Genomic DNA, 15,604 nt, shown 5'->3' with positions numbered 1-15,604 from the left:
CCCTCATGCATGCTGGTCCTTTAACAGGCTGTATGAAATATGAGAGCCTCCTGGTGTTTCTCTGCTCTTTTAAAATAATGCAGTTAGTAAACTAATCAAAAGAAGGAGATAAACTAAATAACAGGGTTTGGATATTTTAAACTAAATTTAAAATATACAACAACTCTTACTACTTTTTAATCAGCAAACTAAATAGCTCCTACCATCACTTTATCAGCTGTAGCTGGCTTCAGCAGGTCCATTGTAGAGACGAGACAATCAAAAGGCAGTTCATACAGTTCGGTCTGTTGCCTCTGCTGTGGAATATAAAGACTCAGGGGAGACACTTTAGTGGGAGTCAAATTGCGACGTCTTTAGCCAAACTCCTAGAAAGCTCACTCCCTGAATTTTCCAAATTCATTTAGATTTCAAATCAAGACTTTTTTTTTTTTTTAAAGGGTGCAGGTACAGGATAACACATCAAATTTGATAAATGCTTTAAAAGACTGCTGCAGAATTCTCCATTTGAGATTTGAGACCATGGCTGTGTCTTAAATAGCCACTGGTTTAGCTCACTGTAAACAGTTAGGCCACTGAAATCATAACAGAGAATACTGAGTTTTTGATAACAGCATTTGTGGTGTACAGTTGTATTTAAAAGATGTGAGAGACTGTGATTGATGATGTATGAGGAGGTAACAGTTCATTTGCAAACCACTGATATTAAGATTATTAACACTCACAAAGATTGGACATGTCCCAGTGATTGATTGATTTGTCTTGAACCGAGTTAGGAAACAGTTTGAGGTCTTCAGCTGTATTTTTAGTCTCTTGATATAAAGATGACAGACATAAAGAGACAAATGGGGAACCGGGAGCTGACAGCGTAGTGCTGACTGGACTCAGCGGCTGTGCCTGACACTGTGTCTGTGTCTGCGTGACGGCGAAAAGCCCATTTGCTATGAAATGGGTTTTCCCCATGCACTGGTCTGCTGCCCTCTTTCCCCCAATCGTTTGCGCTCAACCTGCTTCATAAATGACATGTTGAGTGTGCAGCCACCGAGTAAAGGCGGCCAATCTAAAATGAGATCTGGTGATCTTTCAATTCACCGTACAGACAAGATCATCACTGTGGCCACAGGTCAGTGAGCCAGATAAAGAAATCAGGAGCCAGGGAATGGAAAGAGATTCTCTCCGTCATCCCGTCCAGCTAATTTTCACCCCCATTCTCACACATCAGTCTCTAAAACGTGGATATACAGCTCAGTCTGCAAACCGTGTAGTTCTAGTTTAGTCCCAGCTGAACTAGAACCTCAATCACAAAGTCCACACCCCCTGGGAATAGAGTGTCACACATTAGGAAACATGAGGAAAACCAGTTGAGGCATCACATCAAGATTATTTAATTATATGAATGACCTGATTCTGCCCCCTTCTGTCATAAATTTAGTATGGCAGCTGGTTGAAAGCCCTAGTTTGCCAGGTTTAATCTTCCTCAGTAGTTTCTTTTCTTTTTTTCTTTTTTTTTTTTAACAAAACGCTCGCTGTTTGTTGTGTCACATCATGGTTTGGCAGTAATTATTTGTTTCTCTTCTCAAATGTGAATAAATTCAAGGAAAATATTCAAGTTATATTTTGAAAGTAAGCCCAAATATTTCTTTAAATAGTAATTGTCCTGTCAGTGTATGTATGACATCTTAAAAATATATCCAAAAAGGATCCAAAGGAAACCTACTGTAAGAACCACAAGTCTGATGAGTTCAGTTGGCTTAACAACAATTCTTTGTCGCCCCTGGTGTGTGTCTGATAGGTTGTTTCATCTATTATTACACAGGAGGTGAAGATGGTCCGATGACTACAGTATTGTCCTATTTGAACAAGTTTTTGCCGTGAAATGAATGAACAGATTTCTTACCGCTGTCAGACTGCCTGCATTTAATACTCAGTGTGTTTGGTATTAAAAGTATCAACTTTTATGTCTTTTATGGCAACCACTACATGTCATGGATTAAACATACCAGGTCTACCATTTTACTTTTCATTCAACTTAAAAATGTATTAATCAGCAGTGACATACATCGTATGTTACGGTGTTATCAACCAATAACGTGATTCAACACAACAGCTAACTGAAATGGATGTCTTGTATAAATCTGACTGGCTGTCCACTCTTGAACCTGCAAGGCAGTCCTAGAGTTAATTGTTTTATTGTCCCCAGTTTCTTTGCATCGATTCCATCTGTGCAACAACTTTCTGAAACTATGTGTGCAGAGGGGTTGTGTAGGTATTAATAAATTGCTTAGAGAGTGTATTTTAAGGGCACAACAGCCACGGGCAATGTGCACTCCATCAGCTTGGACAAAACAGAAAAAGCAGGCTCAGCCAGTGTAGTTTTCCAACAGCAGTTCATGTGCGCTCAGCGATAGTATGCTGTGAGAGTGTGCAGCCAGAGCAATTTAGAGCTCCACAAATACTCTGGAGTAGATTGGACACCCATGCTGCCTAGACAATGGATCCTCAGATCATCCCCCGACTTTATCTTTAGAACAGCCTTGGCTGATACTCAGGCTTTTAGTAAAATTGAATGGATTATCATGAAATTTGATGCTCATTTACTTTTCAGTAGAGTTTATCCTTTAATTTCCTGTGCCACCATCAGTTGAGATTTTTATTTATGACATAAAATCAACTAATGCCTTAATTCACTTTAGCACCGGGACACTTTTGTTGTATATTGCTAAAAAGCAAAGGACGACTGCCTAAAATAGTGGACGGAAATGTTACACTAAAAATTGTGATTTCATGTTTTCATTGAGCGTATTTATGCACAGTCAGGTTAGCGTTTAGCACAAAGCACTGCTGTTGCAAACCAGAAACTTACTGTGAGTGATTATTAGCTCTAGACGAAATTGAATACAGTGTACTGCTGCTGCTATTGCTAAATTCTCCGGTTTGCACTTGGTTTGCACGGGGTTCAAATAGTGTTTCTGAGCTCATCTAATAATTACCACAACGTTTTGTCTTCTACAGCGTTGCCCCATGGTCTGAAACTAACACCTGTTTATTTGCATGTAGAAGTTTCTCTTCGTTCTCGGAATCTTTCAGTGATACATATCACAGGTTATTAAATCACTGAATTCTTTGTATTTTTATGTTGGAAAAACATGAAAATGCTGAAATATTTGCTAGTGCAGTCTATCACACAGTTGTAAATCCCACCTCATTTTTACTTTTGAGGCCAAACCTCTGTGCTTGTAAATCTTCTTGGCCACATACGCAGGCTGCTGCCACATTCTGTATTTATTGTTTCACCCCTTTGCAAAAGCTAAATAAAACTCACAAAGACAACTTGTTTTGGTGAAAATACATTTATTTCAGATTTCTGGGAAGCTCTTTTTTCACTCATGCGACTAACTGCACTGACTGTTAGGTAGGAGTTTGACCAGGTGATTTTTTTTTTTTTTGAGCATTTGACGCCTTTTACTGACCAAACGCTTTTGAAATGTGCCACAAGCATCAAATTCAAAATGATCATATTTTTTAAATCTAAATTTTAACATTGTATGTATCATGTTCTGTTCCCATGTATATTTAAGGCAACATTCAAACTTTTCTGGAAACAGGGTTGGACGTCTTCCCTGTGGGAAAGTCTACATGTTGTGTAACATTGCCACAAACTAAAGGGACTGTTGACGAGATAAAAAGCATTAATGTCCTTGCAGTGAGCAGCCTTCCTTTAGTAATAGGGATCTCACTGTTGCACAGATGTTAAATGCCAGAAAGCATTTGCATAGTGTGTATTTCTGTCCACAGCGTGTGTTGGTGGACAGGGAAAAGCAGGAGGACTGTTAACCTTCAAACCCACTTCACCTCGTATTCTGACTTTTAGTTCACTTAGGAGGGTTCAAACCTTATAATTAGGCACTCAGACCATCTCTTTCTCTCTCTGTCTCTCTCACACATATGCCTGCACTTAACAGTCCTTTCGCACAGTTCCCATAAAGCGTGGATCTCTTCACTGCAGGTTAAACACAGTGATCACATAGATGTCTGCATTGGTAAGTGCAGGTTTAAAAATCTGGCCTGACATTAGCTTGCAAGTAGATGTTTTGTGTACGGTGTGTGGTCTAAGGTAGTTACCAAATGATTTTGTTTACCACTTTCAGGCAACAGTAATGCAAACGTCAGTCTAAATAGTTCTCTGTAACACAAGCTGCCATTATTAATAGGTAAAAACAATGAGCACGGAAAGGATTCAGTTTTGAATCGGAACCTGTTGGAGAATTATTTAAATTTTTCTGATTAATCTCTCAATCTGGTAACAGCACTTGACTTAGGAGCTGATTGCTGAACTGCCCTACCACGTTTTACCACTAGAGAGCAGTAGCCTATTAAAAAAGTATTTTCTTTGTCTTATTTAGATGAAAGTCATGACTGCATTTAAGCCGTTTACTGATTTAGAAGAATGTGTGTGCGTGTGTGTTGTTGTTGTTGTTGTTGTTTTTCTTCTTTTATCCTAGATAAACTTGGTTATACTATTAGGTGGCCAAAAAATATGCAAGATAGTGCTCGTGCAACACAGGAATATCTGGAATATAAACAACTTTAATTTGTTCTTCTCTGTGGGCCTTCTATTCTTATCTGTACTTTTGCTCCAAAAGGATTCTATTAAATAGAAAACAATTAAAGGGGAAGCGCTGAAAGCATGATAAAAGGGATGAATCACTGTTCTTCTCTTGCAATAAAGTAATTCACCGGAGGAAAAAAAAGAAAATGCCGCGGAAGTACAGTAACAAATGTTCACCTCCAACAGGCCACGAGAGCCGACAACAACCAGCAGAAATTGACACTGCCTGGAGGGCTCAGAGCTGAGTGCTTTGTCTGATGTGTGATGGAGTGTGGCAGGTTTGTCCCTTATTAGACTCATCACCTCTGTAAAATCACATGAAATAGAGAGAATGTGCTCTATAGAGGGCATGTCACAAAGCCAACCAACTGGAAGAAGTCTCACGCACAAGATGTAAACAAATCATTAGAGCCAGTTTTGTTTACTGTCTGTTCTGTATTTAAGATAAAAGTCTCAGCAGTAAATGTCAACCTGAGTGACAGATTTTTCTTTTTCTTCTCTTTTTTTCTTTTTGTTTGTAAGTACACTACCTAGAACTAAAACTAACAGAAACTAGTTTAATTATTTAATTTAAAGCCTTTAATTTCTTACAGTTTGCCTGGCAATCAATCTAGAATTCACAGAAACACAGATATTTACCCAATTCCCCTCTAGTTTATAATGCTAACTGTTCCCCTAACTGAATGGCAAGAGCATTGTCATCTGTAATGGAAATGAGCGTGTGAGATGCAGGAACAAACCCGCGGTTTCCCGAGACAGCAAACTCGAACCAGAATGGCACTTTGTGTAAATGTAAACTCACACAGTCCTTGTGCTGATGATTACAGAGCAGCAGCGGAGCTAACGAGTGTGTTTGGAGAAGAGTTCCTGGTGTATCGTCTGAAAACCTACATTTTCTGACTGTAACATATGAACAAAGAAAGCCCAGATGTGAGTATGTACGCAGTTGTGAGAATGCTTATGTGCAAATTGGAAGCAAGTGGGGGGTTTTATTACACATTCAGCTGACCCAGACAGAGAAGCTGTTTCATCTTCTGCAGTAACATATAACCAGTGATTTTGCACGTTGAGCTGTTGCTTTTATGTGTGTGCTTCCTCAAGAAGAAACATGTTCTCTGTGGTTATGGAGATAGTGGCGACAGAACAGAGAGTGATAGGAGGCCCGCTGCCTTTCGTAGATGCCGGGCGTTGAAAGCACAAACGTAACAGCTGTGTGATGGTGTTGCCAGGCGAGTAGAGACGCCTTTAAACAATTTATGTACCACAAAAGTTTATATTTAAATTACCGATATGAAAAAAAGCTATTCAATGTGAAGTATAAGTATAAAGTGGCAAAGAATAACAAGACTGAATTTGTGTATTGATTATAGTTTTATTATGACTCATTTATTTAATGCATTTGAATGCATAAGCTTCAATTGCATTCAGGTTTATTTATACAGCACCATAACACTAAAACAATCCCCTCATGGAGCTTTGTATTGTATGGTAAAGATCCTACCTTAATGGAAGGAAATCTCTTAGTATGTGATAAACTTTAAAGAGTAAGAACTTGTGGGGGAACAGTGGGGAGGAAGAATAGCCCTTTAACAGGAAATGACCGCCAGCATAACCAGTCTAAAATTTGGAGCGACCATGTGTCTTGATGGTTATGCTCATTAGAGATTAGGAGCTAACAAGAAAAAAAACAAGCAGGGTAGAAGACAAACTATGGAAGAGAGTAGATAAAAACTTAATGACATGCAGTGTATATAAAGTCAGTTCAGTTCAGTTTTATTTGTATAGCGCCAGATCACACAAACAGTTGCCTCAAGGTGCTTTATGCTATAACATAAAGACCGTGCAATAATACAGAGAAAACCCCAACAGTCAGACACCCCCTATGAGCAAACTCTTGGTATTAGTGTGGAGAGAAAAATTCCTTTTTAAGAGAAAAAACCTTCGGCACAACCAGGTCCAGGGAGGTGCAGCCATCTGCCTTAACCTGTTGGTCAACAATGAGAGGAAGACAGGACAAAAGACCCACTGTGGAAGAAAAGAAACAGTCAGTGCATCATGGAAAACCAGCAGCAACCAAGGCTTATTGCATATAAACACACGGGAAGTGAAAAAAGGTGTAGGAGAACTCCTCAGTGGATCATGGGAAGTCACTCAGCTGTGTGAACCTATAGCAGCATAACTAAGAGATGGTTCAGGGACTTACCCCGAGAGAAGGCTGGTGGCAAAATGCCCCACTCCCATAATATTTTTGAAAACTCTAGGAATCGCAAATATGGCTGCACTCAGGGAGTGAAGTCTTCTAATAATATATGGTCTTTAGATTACAAAGGAACTTCAGATTCAGATCAGTGCATGTTTCTCCCAAAGCAATCAGCCAGCATATTGTAAATAAGATGCAGAATCTGGAGCTCCTCCATAGACAGTGAGCCAGTGTTGTGATTTGCCTCAAACCCTAGTGAGCATCAGCAAATGCATATTGTGAAGTAAGAGATAAATCATGAGCGTAAAATATCTCCATTTTGTTCTTCTTAAAAAGCACTCTGTTTACTTTCACTGTCACATGCTTTGTCACAGCATCACAGATTAAAACTCCTACCTCTTGATTCTGCTGGGACGGTGGCATGTGGGTGGTGTGTGTCTGTAAACAAACAAAAATGTCAATGTGCTGTGCAGTCAGAATTCAAGGACTCCACCTTGCAGTGAGAATTTATATGTTTTTTTAGATGTTTCAGGATTTTTTAAATTTATATTGGTACCTGGTAACCAGACAAAAAAAACAACCTATGACCAAGTATTACAGACTCTAATCTCGATCCATTTTCATCCTGACTGTAAGAATGACACAAATATGTGGAACTGATTTAGATGAATGTACTTGGTGTGCTCCCGGCTCAGTGATTACACTGCAATGCTGAGCATTTCCCTTGCTTTCAGACACACTTGTACAGATAATTTTATGCAAATGTAAAACTCTGATGTATACCTAACACTCATACTGGCATACCCAATTACCTGAAAGTCCTGAATATAGGTACCAATTGAAAGAAGAAAAAAAAAAAATCTCCACATGTGGCCTTATAATAGCAGAACGGCTGCTGTGCTCAAGGAACCCCACAACCTGTACAGTGTGAAAATGTCATGAATATTAGCCTCAACTTTCCCCCAAAAATTCTGTTTTGCTTAGCAGGTGATAGAGATGGGCTGCAGGGATGAGCCGGATTCTCTGTAATAATTAGTCAGATGGGAACAGAATCATATATAGATATAAACTCTGTCCCATAATTGTTGGACTTTTTCTTGTTGTTTTTCATTACCTTAAATTTCCAGGTGTAATTTTTTTTCTCTAGCTTATTATTTTGCCTCCCTAATTAAGATCTTTGCATTCACTTCAATCTTTGTCACAGTTTGTGTCTCGGAAGTATCAGGTTTTAATATTAAGTACAATTTCAGTTTCCATAGCCGTGAATCTAACATGCACGTGTGAAGTCACAAGATGAGTGTTTTTGAGCATGCAGAGTGTGACAGCTGGAAAAGCTGGAGGTGCCTTGTACTTTGAAAGGAACAAAGCAGAAGAAACCCTCTAATCACCTGGCATCTTAAACCTGGGTAGAGTCGAGAACAAAATGCAGTCACAAGCAGTTCTTCTACGGATCAGCTTTAGGTATAATGACTTTAACGACTCAAAGCTGTCAGATTTGCAAGTGTGGAACTTTTTAAATAGTCATGTTCAAAACTTATAACCAGTATCAGAACAATCACAAAAACTTCAACTGGTTTACAGCAACTGTGAGACCTTGCCTCATAGTGACATTAGATAAATTATGAATCGGGCTGATGAAGATTGTCCCCTTGTTAGCTGACCTTGTTTTTCGTTAAGTGTACTCGTTCTTGCCAAAACATAACTCCTGGCATGCTCATCTTTTATTAATGTCAAACATATATTTTTTCTTTGACCAGGACATTTGCCAGTGCGACGTCAAATATCGTTCCAAAAAAAGAAAATCAATAAAATAAATGCATAAATGTTAAAATCTTAGAAATCTGATCACATAAAAACACTTTGCTAAGCAACGGGGGGAAGTGGGTGTTCTCTCATGAATTAGCCTTGACAGATGTTCAAACAACCCCCCCTCACAGGTTCGCCAAGGTCTAGCACTATTCCCTCCAGTTCTAAGCAACAATTGCAATATTTCTTGCTCCATGCACGGCAGCTGAATGCGTATTTCACGTCCCCCACGTCACGCTCCTGCTTATAGTTGGAATTTTGTTTGTATTACGATTACTAGTCTATTCTGGACTGACAAGGACAGGGTCATTTGTTCTAATTAATGGGCAGTGGGTGGGTTTTTATTGTTGCTTTTTCTTGCTTAAGGGAAGGTCATCATCTTTCTGAGGTCCACACGGAGCTGCGTATTCGCTTCAAAATATAAAGCTAAATAAATAAATGGATAAACGCATACATGAATAAGAAATGGGCAAGGAAATTCGTCCTCACCTTCTTCGTACTTTAACTTTGTGCAGAAAGCGAGGAGTTACTGCAGAGCAAGTGAGGGGAAACACAACAGGGGATTAATAAGCCCAGCTACCAAATGACTAATGGAGATATCCCATTAAGTAGGGGATACAGCTCAAATCTTAAAATGTATTATTAATATTGGGGGCAGATGGCATACAACAGTGATCAATGGAATTAATGGGTTGTCTGTAATTTCTTATAAACGAAAAATAGGTTGCCGTATAGGAACACATAAATTATCTGTAGCCTGCATATGTCCCAGCAAATGTTCATTTAGTAAGATAACTAGTTTAAGGACTATGATTTTACATGCTCGTATGATGCGTACTTTTACAGCTTTCTCAAGTTAAAAACCCGAAGAATGACAACGGTGGTGGAGTTGAAATGACCTTTTCTGGCACACCGTGGAAAATAAACAATTATAAATTTGCCGTTTCTCTCAATTTCATCAGTGTCTGCATGTCCAAAGATTACATGATAATATTATCTGTGTTAGGCAGAGTGCTTAAAAAGAGGATTTTATTTAAACTCGTCTTTCCATTGTGATCGTTGGGGGGGGGAGTAGTTCTACCAAGAGGACACGCTTGGTAATTAAGCTATAATCAATCAGTCTACTTCAGTTTATCTTCCAGTCTCCACCTCTCCGTGACTGTCAGCCGTACTGCCCATTAGCGATAGGGCTGAGCTAACAAGCCTTCAAAATCCTCCAATATGTGCAGAGATGGGCGGTGGCGCTTTACGCTGGGCTCTCAAGCGGCTGAAGTTAAAACTCCTGAGCGCTATTCTCGCGGAGTATGTCGAGGGTCCGCACGGATAGATGCACGGGAGTCACTGCGTGGGCACCCCGCTGACTCCCTATTGTTTTGGGATTTTTAATTTTGTTAAGTAAAACAGACATTTTGGAAAAACATTTTCTTTGTTACAGCAGCACCTTGGCAGAGCTCACATAACTGGTGAACATGTTGTCCTGTGGACTTCTCCTGTGTTTTTCCATAACAGGTATTGTCTTCGCGCAGTCCGATAGCTCTGGATTATTTTATGCACTGAGATCAGAACTGTCTGAGGACGCTATCCTTGTGGCCAACAACGGAATACGCGTGCCTTTTGGGAGGTCGGTTTTTATCGATCCAATCAATGATTTGGTCATTCAGACACAGCCCGGCGACCGGTGCAGCATCAACGTGCTCGATAATGATCCGCTCTCGCAGAGACCGGGTCATCTGTCTCCCAAAAAGTTTCCCTGCGATTTTGGTCCAAATGATGTGACTTACTCCCACCACGGATCGAGAAGTCCGGCTAAAGACAGAGTGAGGATGCAGCTCAGGTATGACGCGCAAACCGAAACGGTCATTATTCCGTTTATGATGGAGGTTGAAGTAATGTTCACGCAGCTCGAGTTAATCACCAAAAACATGCCTCTGACTGTTGATAACCTCAAAGGGATCAGTAACCCTATTGATAAGAGGATTTTAGAGTTCACTTATGACAGAGAATCTCACAAATGCGAGGTGACATCCCAGTCCAGCAGCAGCAGCACCAACTCGCTGCCTAGATACGGGAAACTCATCCATGGGGGTAAACTTTCTGCAATGATGGACTGTGATGAATTCACGCGAGCTGATATCCGCTATGAGCACACTTTCCAGCGCAAATCCCCCAACAGGGATTATGTCCCCATGGTTGTGGAGCTGCAGGATAAGGAAGGCAACCTAGTGAAACAGGAGTATTTTCATCTTATGATTCGCATCAAAGGGGGACAGGAGAACACTCCCCCCAAACCCAGCTTTGTGTCCATGATGATGATGGAGGTCAGCCAGTTTGTCATGACCGCCCTCACCCCTGATATGCTTGCCGCTGAAGATGCCGAGTCAGACCCAGACAAGCTTATTTTCAATATTACTTCCCCCTTATCTTATGAGGAAGGCTATATAGTCAGCACTGATGACAGAAACCTCCCCATCACCTCCTTCTACCAGAGAGACTTGCGCGATCTTAAAATAGCTTATAAGCCCCCCTCCCTGGATTCAGACACTGAGAGGATTTTCCAGCTTGAATTTGAGGTGGTGGACACAGACGGGGCCATCTCGGACCCATTTGCCTTTATGATTGTTGTGAAGCCCATGAACACTCTGGCCCCTGTCGTGACACGCAACACGGGTCAGCTGCTGTATGAGGGGCAGTCTCGGCCTCTCTTCAGCGCTCACAACTTGGAGATCAGTGATGAGGACAACCTCGACTCTGTCAGAGTCACAGTGGTGGATGGGCTGCGCCACGGGGACCTCACGGTGCTGGGCTCTCACAGGAAATTCTTCACACCCGCAGACCTCGCAACAGGAGTTGTTGTGTACCAGCACGACGGGACTGACACATACAGCGACAACATTGTCTTCAAAATGACAGATGGGCAAAATGAAGTTGAATTTCTCTTTCCCATTACAATTGTTCCCACTGATGACGAGCCACCAATTATAAATGCCAACACCGGTTTGTTGCTGTTCAAAAATCAAATGATGCCCATATCTCCCCTCATGCTCAGCGCTGCTGATATTGATTCTGAGGACTCAACTATTAAATTCATTATTGTGCCCCCTTTTTCTTCTATTGGCACGCTGCTCCTAAGGCAGTCAGATGCCCCTGAGGACCCTTCCTCTTGGAAATTTAATGCTGAGGATGAAGTATATGAGAAAGAGGTGACAGAGTGGCTTCAGAAAGATATCACTGATGGGAGGTTGTTTTACAAGCACACAGGCCCTCACAACACAGATGCAATCACGGATCAGTTTGCATTCACAGTCCAGGATGACAACGACCCCCCTAATTTGTCAGAAGAGAGTGTGTTTATAATCCGAGTTTTACCTGTCGATGACGTACCCCCCGAGCTGTTCCCTGGCACCACCCTGCAAATGATTGTTCAGGAGTACAAACCTACTCACTTTAGCAAAGAAGTTCTGCAATATACTGATTTGGACTCTGAGGACCGTGACCTCAAGTATACAGTCATCCAGCCCCCCACAGATACAGATGAAAATAACCCTGTTGTGTTCGGTTCTTTGGTTCTGACAGACCACTCCGGCACTGAAGTAACAGAGTTCACACAAGCTCAAATTAACCACCATAAGGTCTCCTACGAGCCCCCAGATGTTGAGCTTGGAATCACAGCCCACGTTGTGCAGTTTCGTTATACTGTTGAAGACACAGCTGGAAACAGTGTAGAAGGGGCTTTCACCATCTATCTCCAGCCTGTTAACAACAAACCTCCTCAGATCACAAACACCGGCTTTACTGTGCTTGAACGGGGCATACATATCATCACAATCGCTGAACTAGATGCTACAGACCCCGACACTGAGAGGGAGCGAATAACCTTTACTCTGAGTCAGCCTCCTAAGCATGGTCAGATCCAGGTTGCATTCACTGACCTGGAAAAAAAAGGAGTTTTTAGACTTGAGGATATCTCAGAGGGAAAGTTATTGTATATTCAAAGTGGAGAAGAGACAGTAAACGATGAATTTCAGCTGGATGTCAGTGATGGAATTCATATTGTGACCGTGACGGTCAAAGTTAATGTAAAGCCTGTCGATGATGAATCTCCAACCATCAGCTTGCCTGCGGGAACGATCGGGTCTCATATGGAGGTGCTGGAAAATGGAGCCACAGAAATAACAACTAATGTGATTCAAGGTCGTGATGATGACACAGATGACCTTCGGCTGACTTTTATTGTGGAAGATCCTCCCCTTATGGGTGAAATATTAGTTAAAGGAGTCCCTACCACAAAGTTTACTCAGGCTGACATAATTAACGGTGTAGTTGTGTATGCACACACTGGTGGTGAGATAGGTCTCACCTCTCAGCAGGATGGCTTCAATTTGACTCTTAGTGACATGTCTGATGATTGGGCAGTAGGTGGCAATAAGGTCACCGGAGTCCATGTTCAGGTCACCATCCTTCCTGTTGACAGTCAGGCCCCTGAGGTCAGAGTTGGTATTCAGTTCAGTGTCATTGAAGGAGAAAAATATGCCATTGGCCCTCAGCACTTGAACGCTGATGATAACGACACTCCAACTGATGATATCCTCTGCACTATCATTGTGCAGCCCACTGCCGGCTATGTGGAGAATATATCCCCCGCTCCAGGCTCAGAGAAGTCCAGGTCAGGAACAGCTATCAGTGCTTTTACCATCAGAGACATCAGGGAGGGAAATATCTACTACGTGCAGAGCATTCACAAAGGGGTCGAGCCAGTAGATGATAGATTCATATTTAGGTGCTCTGATGGTATAAATTTCTCAGAGAACCATTTCTTCCCAATTGTTATCATCCCAGCGAATGATGAAAAACCTGAGATTTACTTGAGAGAAATAGTTTTGATGGAGGGGATGAACATCGCCATCGACTCACAAATTCTGAATGGAACTGATGCCGATATCCCATCTGAGGAGCTGGTGTTTATGATTTCCAAACCTCCCAAACATGGTGCAATTTTAAACCAGCTAGCCACAGGCTCCATTTTGGTGACTAATTTCACTTTAGAGCAGATTAGAGAGGCGTCAAGTATTATTTATGAGCACGATGACTCTGAGACAATCGAGGACAGCTTTGATGTCATTCTGACTGATGGGAAGTACTTGGTTCAAAAAACAGCCACGGTTAATATCATCGCTGTTGATGATGAAACCCCCAGAATGCTCATTAATGATGGTCTAGAGGTGGAAATTGGGGAGACCAAAGAAATCAGCAACAAAGTGCTCAAAGCGACAGATTTAGATTCAGATGACAGTACACTTACATATATTATCCGGTTTGGGCCTGGTCAGGGTCTGCTGCAGAGAAAAACCCCATCGGGGTCTCTGGAAAACATCACGCTGGGCATGAATTTCACGCAAGTTGAAATTGATGCAGGGCTCGTAGTTTACACGCACAGTGGACAGGAGGGCGTTCGAGACATGGTCAAATTTGATGTCACTGACGGGTTAAACCCACTAATTGATCGTTATTTCTACATCACAGTGGACAGCATTGACATGGTCTTCCCTGATGTGGTCAGTAAAGGTGTTTCTCTGAGAGAAGGTGGCAAGGTGACTCTGACCACCGATCTCCTAAGTACCACTGACCTCAACAGTCCTGATGAGAACTTGGTTTTCACTGTCACAAGGGCCCCTGTTAGAGGCCACTTAGAGTGCACAGACACTCCTGGGATTCCCATTGTGTCTTTTACCCAGCTCCAACTGGCTGGCAGTAAGATTTACTACATCCATACCTCAGACGATGAGGTGAAAATGGACAGTTTTGAGTTTGAAGTCACTGATGGCTACAATCCTGTTTTCAGAACATTCAGAATCTCGATTGTGGACGTCGATAACAAAAAACCTGTTGTGACTGTAAATGATCTAGTTGTCACAGAGGGGCAGCTTAAGCTGATAACACCTTTTGAGCTCACGGCTGAAGACCAGGACACAGCCGAGAAGCTGATCAAATTTACGATCATCCAGCTTCCTGTTCATGGCAAATTGCTGTACAACAAGTCCACACCTATCAGCAGCTTCACAAAACAAGACCTCAATGAAAACCTCATCAGCTACAAGCACGACGGAACTGAATCATCAGAGGACTCGCTCTCCTTTACTGTCACCGATGGCACACACACTGACTTTTATGTTTTCCCCGACACTGTTTTTGAGACTAGGCGCCCTCAAACTCTCAAGATTACTATCGTGGGAGTCGACAATGGCATCCCCCAAATTGTTGTAAACAAAGGTGCGCCCACTTTGAAGATTTTGGCCACGGGTCACCTGGGGTTCCCCATCAGCTCCAAGGCGCTGAAGGCAGAGGACAGAGACAGCAGTCCGGCCTCGCTGCTGTTCCACATCACCACCCAGCCAAAACATGGTTACATCATTCATCTCGGGCACGGCAACAACTCAATCAACACCTTCAGTCAAGGTAAGCTTTGAACAAAACACCTACCAGCTCTATAATGTGTCAGCATAAATATTGAATGTGGAGGAAATAATCAAACAGCACTGATTTTGTTTAGTAATCAGTCAGATCTAATTCCTCATTCCACTCTATGAGAAAAGTCTATCAGTTATTATTTTTAGCAAGCAAAATTACCTCTGCATGCCTGTCCTTGAAAATGTAATCATATATGTTTAAATACGAGATCGTCCTGAGAAGCACGGTGTTAGACATCAAAATTCCTTGCAAATGTGTAAGTTTTGATTAATTTTTCCAGCCCACCAAAGACTTTAATTTATGGAGTAATAATTATTCAAACGTGTGACAAGTACAGGCTTGGGAATTTCAATAGTTAATTTGTGCGCCTGATTTAGATGTGCCTTGCTCATCAAATCATAATTAGCAGACCAAGTTAGAGGCTGATGTTTCGCACAAATGTCTTGTAGACAGTTTGGGATGAATAATTTATTATTTCTGCATCTCTGGGGAAATGTTCACATCTGATGTTCTCTACAGTGGACTGT

General features: G+C 41.6%; 1 protein-coding gene across 1 annotated transcript in view; it reads left to right on the top strand.

The window, feature by feature from the left end:
- The first annotated feature begins 9,920 nt into the window (after positions 1–9,920).
- frem2a (FRAS1 related extracellular matrix 2a) overlaps positions 9,921–15,604 on the top strand; it is a 68,749-nt gene continuing 63,065 nt past the window's right edge. Inside the window, exon 1 of the mRNA XM_006800100.3 lies at positions 9,921–15,065. Coding sequence (XP_006800163.2) covers positions 10,082–15,065 — 4,984 coding nt within the window. The 5' untranslated portion in view covers positions 9,921–10,081. The remainder of the gene's footprint in view (positions 15,066–15,604) is intronic.

The sequence above is a fragment of the Neolamprologus brichardi genome, chromosome 10 (genome assembly GCF_056152115.1).
Source record: "Neolamprologus brichardi isolate AB-2024 chromosome 10, ASM5615211v1, whole genome shotgun sequence".
NCBI classification, from domain to species: domain Eukaryota; kingdom Metazoa; phylum Chordata; class Actinopteri; order Cichliformes; family Cichlidae; genus Neolamprologus; species Neolamprologus brichardi.
This window is presented reverse-complemented; position numbering and strand designations above follow the sequence as displayed.